We start from the raw sequence: 9536 nt of genomic DNA, 5'->3' as shown, positions 1-9536 counted from the left end.
GACCTTTTAGAGAACCCCGACCTTTCAGAGAACCTCGACCTTTTAGAGAACCCCGACCTTTCAGAGAACCTTGACCTTTCAGAGAACTTTGACCTTTTAGAGAACCTCGACCTTTGACAGGATGAAGGCCTTTAACTGAAACTGGCTTTTCCACAAAATCTTGTCTACCAACCCAAATCTGACTAACCACTGGCTCTTTACCTTGAACTAAAAATTCTTCTCGTGTAAGATCTTGTCCTTTGACCTGCATTTGACCTTTCAAGGTGCCTTGACCTTTCAGAGAACCCCGACGTTTTAGAAAACCAGAACCTTTAACAGCACCTACACCTTTAACTGGCACTGTTTCTCCCAAGAGATCTTGTCCTTGGACCTGCATGTGACCTTTCACAGGACTCAGGCCTTTAACTAAAACTGCTTCTTCCACAAAATCTTGTCCATCTACCCAAATGTGACTGATCATTGGATCTTTACCTTGAACTAAAAATTGTTCTCCTGTGAGATCTTGTCCTTTGACCTGCATGTGACCTTTCACAGGCTGGAGAGCTTTAACTGAAACTACTTCTTCCATGGAATCTTGTCCTCTGATCTGTAGGTGACCTTTCAGAGAACCCTGACCTTTCAGGTAACCTTGGCCTTTTACCACACCAAGACGTTTAACTGAAACTGGCTTTTCCACAAAATCTTGTCCATTGACCCAAATGTGACTGATCACTGGATCAGTGCCTTGAACTAAAAATTCTTCTCCCATGAGATCTTGTCCTTTGACCTGCATGCGACTTTTCAAAGAACCATGACCTTTAATGGAAACTGCTTTTCCCATGAGAGTTTGTCCTTTGACCTTCATGTGACCTTTCACAGGGCTGAGACTTTTAACGGAAACCGCTTCTCCAATGAGAGCTTGTCCTTTGACTCGCATGCGACCTTTCACAGAACTGAGACCTTTAAGTGAAACTGCTTCTTCCACGAAATCTTGTCCATCGACCCAAATGTGACCGATCATGGGATCTTTATGTTGAACTACAAATTCTTCTTCCACAGGCTCCTGTCCTGTGGTCCAAACTTGACCTTGCGAAGCTTCTTGTCCTTTAACAGCAACTGTTAAAGAAAAAATATACCCATATTTAGACCCATTATGCTTGTTTCACTACCATGTTTTTCCCATAGGTCCAAGCACTCTGTTCCCTGCAGAATGCCCCAAACTCTGCCCAGAAGTGGGGGAGGTACTCTGGGGATAGCTTGCATCTGTGCTCCTGAAAGATTGGTCCCTTCTCTTTGGTGATTGGGGCTATCAGATCACCATTCCATGTGTGTGTTTCTTTCTCTGCCTTCCATTTTCTGTTTCTCAGGAGCTCTTCTCAGACTGGGTTGATATCCAGAAATGAGAAGGACACTATATCATTTCTGAGGAGATTCTGAGGAGGAAGAAAGAGCCCTGAGCCATATGCCAGGAGACTTGAGCTCCATCCTAGTTCTAGCAATTGACTGGCAATTCCTCACTCCTCTCTCTGTCTTGGTTTCCTCCTTATGAACAAATGGTCCTCAATCTGCATTGTTTCTGAGGCCCTTGTTGGTTCTTAACCTGCTTATATAGGGCAATTACTTAAGTGCTTTAATGGGACAGGCAGACAGGGCCCAGAGTGAGTCCTGGAACTCATTATATTGTTGTCTGTTCAACACTGATAATGATCCCTGATGCCAAGGCCACATAAAAGTATGACTTGTACAAGCAGTCCTCAGATCTCAATCTCTGGTTGAAAAATGTGTGTGGGGTCCTTTGCCCTACTTTCTCTGGACATGAAGGAGATGGCCACAAGGCTGAAGCTTGGGCTCCAGCCATGCCTCCTACTTTAGAGTTGCTGTCTCTTTGAGCATAGGAGGCTGTTGAGAGTGTCTCTTTATCTCATCTCAGCTCCTCCATGTCTCCTTTTCACTCGGCTCCTATGGCAGCTGCCTCTGCTGCCAGCATCTCAAAGATGAGAAATATAGCTACATCAGGTGACTGGTGCCCACATTGTCAGGAAGATGTTTGGCTAAGAGCTGAGGCCAAGCTTTGCTTTATGCAGCCTGAGGAGTTCTGGCACCAGGCACAAGTTTGTGATTTTATGTGGGAGAAGACATTTCCTTGGCTCTCCCAGGAAATAGCCACCAACTTCTGGGAAGTATGTTGGGGCTTTCCCAAAAATTATTCACAGGAAGAAGTGATAGGCATTATGTTACATCACTTCTGATAGCCCCCAAATCTGTCCCACTTTCTCAATTACAAGCAGTGCTGGCTGGCCCTTATCCACTGTCATAACCACATTCTTCATATTTTAAGACAGACCCAGAGAAGATAGAGGAATCACCTGTGGTTATGTAGTAAGTCACTAGTACTTCCAATCTTGATTTCACACTTAGGATGCTCCCCAATTGTGCCCTACTTTTACTAACCCCTTCTAGACCTATCCTATTATTTTACCTTCTTAGCATAAGGCTGGACTTTTCCATCATTCTTCCCTATACCTGAGAAAAACCTGTGTAAGGCAAATATGCCTTGCAAATCTAAAGACTGATTACTATACTTTGATATTTTGTAGGTGATCTTTGTGAGGCACCATGAAAGTAATTGGAAGGTGGAATTCTAGACCTGGAGTGAGATGATACCCTAGAAACCGAGAGAGGAGACCATCTCCTTGCAGCAAAAATGGACAACTATGGGTTAACTGTGAAGCCAAGCTCCCTGGGGAAACTATTCAGCTAGGCTCCCTGAGGAAATTGATGGTTATGACCCCAGCCACAGGTACAGCTATGAGATACTGACAAGTGGAGCACAGCAGACTCAGAAAGGCCTGTCTGTACTCACTGCCCCTTGATCACTGTTCATTTCTTTTAATCACTGTTTACACCTCTGTAACTTTGCTTTTTGCTGATTCCTATGAAAAATTGCCCCATAGGATAGAAACAATATAAAAGTGGAAACAGGGCTTTGTTCTCTGCTCTCAGGAGGACACCAGTCCCCTGGAGAGATGCCAGTAAATAAACTTCTCTTTGTTCCTAAAACTCTGTGTCCTGTTGGTATTGTGGGGATCCCGTGAAGTCTCCTGCTTCAAAATCACAGTAGACTAACAGAGAGGACTCCAGCATTTAAAGGGATGAAAACACAAATTATCTAAAGCTGGTATAGCAGTGTATGCAGGTTTAGCTTGCCTTCTTCCTTTATTCAACAGCACTTTGCTTCTTCTGAAGAACTTTCTTTTTCTTTCTCTTTCTCTTTTTCTTCCTTCCTTCCTTCCTCCCTTCCTTCTATCCTCCCTTCCCTCCTTCCCTCCTTCCCTCCTTCTTCCTTCTCTCCTTCTTCCTTCTCTCCTTCCCTCCTTCCCTCCTTCCCTCCTTCCCTTTCATAAAGTCAACTTCTAAGTCTCACAAGTACCATTAACAATGAAAGCCTGGCTCCTAGCTGGCTTGTATGCACAGGTGCACAGGTTTTGTGTGTGTGTGTGTGTGTGTGTGTGTGTGTGAGAGAGAGAGAGAGAGAGAGAGAGAGAGAGAGAGAGAGGGAGAGGGAGGGAGAGAGAGAGAGAGAAAGAGAGAGAGATTGATTCAGGACAGGACTTGTGAATCAATTTATTTGAATGGGTAGTAAAGATAAGGAAGAAATGCCTCCTTTGGGCAAAGGTGGCATAGATGAGCTTGCGCTTCCAGAAGCTATTGATTCAGCTGTGGTTTCTACTGTCCAAGTAAAATAAACATCAGCTACTGAGAGATGAAGAAGATGGTGAGAGAAATTCTAAAGTCATCAGCCAGGCCTTCCTGCTCCTCAATCTTGGGAGCAGCTGTTCCTACAGTTTGGTTATAAGTGAAGAAATTGGCCTTCTGTCTAAGTTAATCTGACTTGGTATCTATCTTTGCTATCAAGAGTTCAGAGGAATAAAAATGAATACACGTAAGCAGGGTGTTTTCAAGGGCAGTCAGACCTGATATCTGGGAGTCCCTGAGTAGAGATTGGGGTGAGGCAAAGAAGAAAGCAGACTGATTATTGGATAATGAACTCTGGGTTGAAACCCACCCCTTTTCTCACTGGGCTCAGACCACATGTCCACCAAGGTTGAAACTGGAAGGGAAATATAAGCAATGTCAGAATGTTGGTTGGTGTATGCTTTTAAAATTATTGCTTTTTTTTTTTTTGGTGCCAGGAATTGAACTCAGGACCTTATGCTTGCCAGGCAGGTGCTTGTGCCACTGAGCTATATCCCAGCTATTGCTGAATAAATTATTCAAACAAAAATGAGTTTAGAAAATACCTATATTATTTAAAGAATAACAGTAAAATAAATAGGTCAACAAGAATTGTTAGTCTCTATGTCCCAGTCCTCACCAATTGCTTTATTCTTTCTCCTCCTCCATGATAACATCTTCCTGGATTTTATGTTAATTTGAAATTCCTCCCCTTTATAGGTGTACCATTTCTGCCTGCATTTGAACTATGTGTTAAAATTTGCATATTTAAATTTTGCATAAATGAAACAATGCCATTTTAATATACTGTACTTATTTTGCTCAACATTTTGTTTTGAAATCTACCTTTTGAAGTCTAGTCCTGCTGTTCATATATGGTGACTGCTGCATATTATTTTATCCTATGAAAATACCAAAATGTTTATATCCACTTTACTGTTGATATACACTGGGTAGATCTAGTTTTTGACTATTGTGAATATTTTGCTGTGAACATTTTTTGTATTTCTTATTTAGCTAATAATGAATTTGCTGGACAATGGAACATAGATTGTGGGGTATACATATGATTAACTTATACATATGGGAAACAACTCTCCAATGTTAATGTACCAATTTATATTACCAAAAGCAATGTGCTCCGTGATATTATTGGTGGTAAGATATTATTAGTGATGAGATAATAGACAAATGCAGTATGTCATCACCTAGTACTAGAATGAAATGTTATAAAATTTGTGAAAGTATTTGAAGTACAGCCGAGCACATAACTACAATTAAAATAATGCTGAATAAAAATGCCAGACCCAAAAGATACTATTTAGAATTACATGTTTGTTAAAGCTCAAAATCAGGTGACCATAATATTGCACACCTGTAATTTCTGCTTCTTGGGAAGCTGAGGCAAAAAAATCAGATGTTTGAGGCTAGCCTGGGCAACTTAGTGAGATTTTATCTCAAGAGAAAAAAGTGGCTGGGGATATAGCTCAGTAATAGAGTGTCCTTGGGTTTCATTCTCACTCCTCAAAAGCTCAAAACTAGGAAAAAAGCTGAAAAACCAAGGAAAATTTGAAAATATATATGTATATATGGAATGAAACTCAAAGCTGGGTGCACAAAAAAGATGAAATTGTGAAGAAGAAATTGTTATTAGTTCTGGAAGTGAGGGAGGAAAATTTATGGTTGGCTGGGAGGGAAGTTCTTGGATTGGAGGATTGTTGTAAATTATCGGTTACTGGTAGCATTTTAGTTCATAGACTTGGTGAGTTTGTGTGTGTTTGTATGTGTGTGTGTATTTTAAAGCTGCAGCGTATATCATTTATGGATTACATTGGCTCTTTATAACCCACTGCTGCTGTACTCATAGGTTGTTTCTAATCTTTTGCTATTGTACCTTATAACACATGTAGCCTTTCTTGTAGGTTACATGCCTAGAAATAGACTTGTTAGTACGAAGGTTAAATGCATGTAAAATTTTAGCAATATTGTCCTATTTTCCTTAATAGAGCTTGCACTATATGGTATGCTCACCAGTGGTGAATGAAACTGCCTGCTTCTGTATAGCCTTGTATACAGATTGTGTGTCTGATTTTTAAATTCTTATTGATCTTATATAGATCTGTGAGAAATGATACCACACAGAAGCTTCTAATTGACATTACTTTGGCATACATTTTTAATTTTTTTCATATTTTAGAGGACACTTACGTTTCCTTTACTCATTTTAAAAATTGATTCATTATTCTTTTCTTTTCCACTTAAAAATATTCAGGCTGGAGTGTAATCCAGTGGTAGAGATGTACTTAGTATGCACAATGCTCTGGGCTCAATACTCAGCACCTCCCTTCCCAAAGACTATTGAATATAAAGGTAAAATTAAACTAACTCATTGGATTTTGTAAAACTTCACTCCCTGATACTCATCTGTACAAAGAATGATATATGACTCTCTGATGTCACTCTGTCTTCTTTCAATTCCCTTCATTTATTATCACCTATCTTTGATTCTTGTCACATATCAGCTGCTTTGGTTAGAAAAACCACCCTAAGATTTATCCTTCTGCTTCTCTTTTGTCCATAATTGAGTGGAATTTTTTTCCCTCTGTATACTTCAGTACTGGTCTTACATTCCATTTGCATGATAGTCATGTCCTTGGGCTTAATTAGAATTTTGTTTCGGTTTTGATCCTTGTTATGTACTAGCTATTCAGTTTGGATAGAAAACTGCCTTGGGGTCCATTTTCTGGCCTGTCTTGCTGTCCACAATACAGTCATTTGGTTTTAACTTCAATATTCTCTTGTATTTTGTGTTTGTAAGTTTGGACCTGAGTTAATATAAATAGAATTTGGAGTAGGGTTTTGGTCCTTGTCACCCACTTGCTGTTCTGTTCAGAAAGGAAAAGTGCCTTGTGATCTAGCTTGTATACACTTTACCTTTTCTACACTACACTTGCCCTTGTGCTCTATTTAGATACTTGTGTGACATTCAACCACATATTGGCTAGGCCTTTGATCTTGATCAGCGTTTTGCACCCAGTTATAATCACTGTCATCTACATGCTGTATCCAAATTGTCTTCTGATGCCTATCTTGATGTCTTTGAATGAATTGTTCTTGATTTCTACCCGGATTTTGGTCATGAGACAAGGGGAATTGGCAAAACTTTGATTTAGCAACCTGAGATAAAATGGGCAGGCAGCTGCTACTTTAGGTGATAAGAGCAGGAAAATAAATCAGGTATTTAAATGAGCAAATCAGTGTATTCCTTGAGATGGAGAAGTGGAATGCATGGGTAAACTGGATGAGATTGGTATAATCAACAGATCTGATCCAGAGCTAATCCTGAATTACATTATACTTCGTAATGCATTTTTGTAGTAAGACATTCACCTACAGAGGGGATATAATACATTTCTCAGCACTCTTTGGGCCATGAGCAAACATATGCCTGCGCAATAACTGAAACTCTGCCCTATCTGAAGACCTCTGTCCCTTCCTTAGAAAAATGGATAACTAATGACATTGCTTTTTAAATGACATTCTTTTGAAACCCTATGACAGATAAATGTATACTTTGTAAGGGCCTGCTGTGTCTGTACAGTAGCCAGGTTAGCTGTCTTTTTCTTGGGGCTGCCTGGAGGGTTCCTTTTATGTCTCTTCCCTATAATAAACTTACATTTTATTTTCATTTTAGAACTCATCTTTTACTCTTTTCCATCTTTCATGAAGCCAAAGACTCAGGCTAGCTGGTAACAGTTTGATTTGTCATTTCATGTTGTGAATGCCAATAATATTGGTTTTATCTTTATTCCTAATCATGGTAATTGTCATCTACTTGCTCTTTGATTTAGATCTAAATCTGCTTTGAGTTCAGCTTATTGTTTGGCTCTTTGTCCTGAACAGTGTCGGTTTTGTTGTCTAATTTGGTAACTAGTATGATCCATTTGGTAACTGGCCTTGCTCCTTCTCCTGGTAGTTGATAATAAGCATTGCTTCCTTATGAACTCCCTGAAGATCCACATGGAATGTGGTTGCGGGTGGAGAAGACTCACTGTCTTCTGGGAGAAGAAACTCTGCAGGACTATCTCTCTGCTCATACCCAGAATGCCCTTATAGGACATTTTACCTCTGTGTTTTTCCCCCAACTGTCCCTTCTCCACTCACCGAGGAGTTTCTTTCCAGATGCTTGCTTCACCCGAATGAGGAGCAGGGAAAGGATGAGGAAGACGGTAGACTTCATCTTGCCAGGAAGGGCCTTGCCTGGGCGCTGTGTAGAGGCCCTCATTTATATCTTCCTAGATTGGGTGTGCCATGGGTGTGGCTGAAGTTAGAAAAGGTACTTCCCTTTCTTCCTTATCTGTAAATGCAGACTTCTTTCCCCTTGCTCAGTGTGGGGCAATGCCAATGTCCCAGGGACTATATACAGGGACACAATGTCTGAGGCCTTTTCCTACAGCTACAGGCACTTGCAAATCTTTATCAACACTTAGAGATTATCACACAGAATTTTCTGCGTTACCAGAAGAAACATAGTCCAGAAGAAGAAAGAGTCTAACAGCAGGGTATACAATTTACTGGTGGGTGATCTAGTTCTCATTGTCTTCCATGTGAAGCTCCTTCCCTGGTGGCATAATTTAAATGCTGAATCACAAATAAAAGGTTGTACTGTTGCAGACTGTGATCCAGGCGGACCACAGAGGCAGAGAGCATCTCTACCTATATGCTTTCAGAGCGGCACAGACCAGGGTTTCTGGAGTGAAGAAGGATTGAAAATACTTTTTCAATCATTTTATCCTATAATCTCAAGCATCCACAGGAAATGATCTTTAGGAGGGGCAAGAGAAAAACTAGTCACATTTTCAGTGGAAAGAACACAGGAAAACGATAAGTCATCAAATACGACATTAGAGTAGTAAGTCTCATCTACCGAGATTATCACTTTGTCCCAAGGGCAGTAATTAGTTCCCTCTAGCAGATACCCTTAGGGAGTAGGTTGAAAATATCCTGAGTGAAAATAGCCTTCAGTGTCTGCTAATCTCTCTCCTCCTCCCAACTTTCATTCCAGAAAATAGCAGGAACTGCTGCATTTCAAGCTCCCTAGTAGAAGAGAGAATCTGATAACACTGATTTTATTTATGGATCAAAGGACAAAACCTTTGTCCAACCTAGTATGCCAAAGATGCAGATAAAGGGTTCAAGATATGAAAAAAAGCAAAAAAAAAAAAAAAAAAAGAGATATAAACCAAAAATAGCAAGAGACTACAAGGCTCTTATCAGAACAGAATTTAATTACAATTGAAAAAAATCACCACAGAAAATGAAGATGTTGATAAAGATGAAAGCAGAAATCAATGACTTGAAAAAGCAAACAAAGGTGGAAAATGAATATATCCTAGATAAAGCATCTTAATAATGGAAGGAAAAAGTCATCCTAGAACAGTGAACAAAAAACAAAAAAACAACGACTAAAGGACTGAAGTGTGCAAAGTTATTATGAGAATGCAAAAATAAGATCTTCAAAGCACAGAAGGGGAAAATTTAAAAGTGTTTGTTAGGGTTAATTCTGTGCAAAACTACTTGACAACATAGAAGCGTTGGCCACAAAATACCCCAACTTTCTTAAGGATGGATAGAAAACCTAAGCTGTACAAACATCCTAAAAGCTATAGAGAAGTTGGCTTGAATCTGCCCTCGCCCTACAAAGTATTAGGCCTAGGTGATATGACAAGGACTAACAACATGGTAACAGGGCAAAATACAACTTTAAAAGTTAAAGTTTTTCCCTCCAGAGACAAGCAACTTCTCCAGACTTCTTCAGGTCG

At 40.0% G+C, this 9536-nt stretch overlaps 1 protein-coding gene across 1 annotated transcript in view; it reads right to left on the bottom strand.

Moving 5' to 3' along the window:
- The window catches only part of LOC102004210, a 13001-nt gene extending 5047 nt beyond the window's left edge, over window positions 1-7954 (bottom strand). The window contains exons 1-2 of the mRNA XM_013518243.1: window positions 7879-7954; window positions 4-1095 (exon numbers count right to left, since the gene is read on the bottom strand). Of these exons, the coding sequence (XP_013373697.1) occupies window positions 4-1095; window positions 7879-7954 (1168 nt within the window). The remainder of the gene's footprint in view (window positions 1-3; window positions 1096-7878) is intronic.
- Window positions 7955-9536: the final 1582 nt, after the last annotated feature.

This window comes from Chinchilla lanigera, unplaced genomic scaffold (genome assembly GCF_000276665.1).
Source record: "Chinchilla lanigera isolate Chin_1 unplaced genomic scaffold, ChiLan1.0 scaffold00044, whole genome shotgun sequence".
Taxonomy (NCBI): Eukaryota; Metazoa; Chordata; class Mammalia; order Rodentia; family Chinchillidae; genus Chinchilla; species Chinchilla lanigera.
This window is presented reverse-complemented; position numbering and strand designations above follow the sequence as displayed.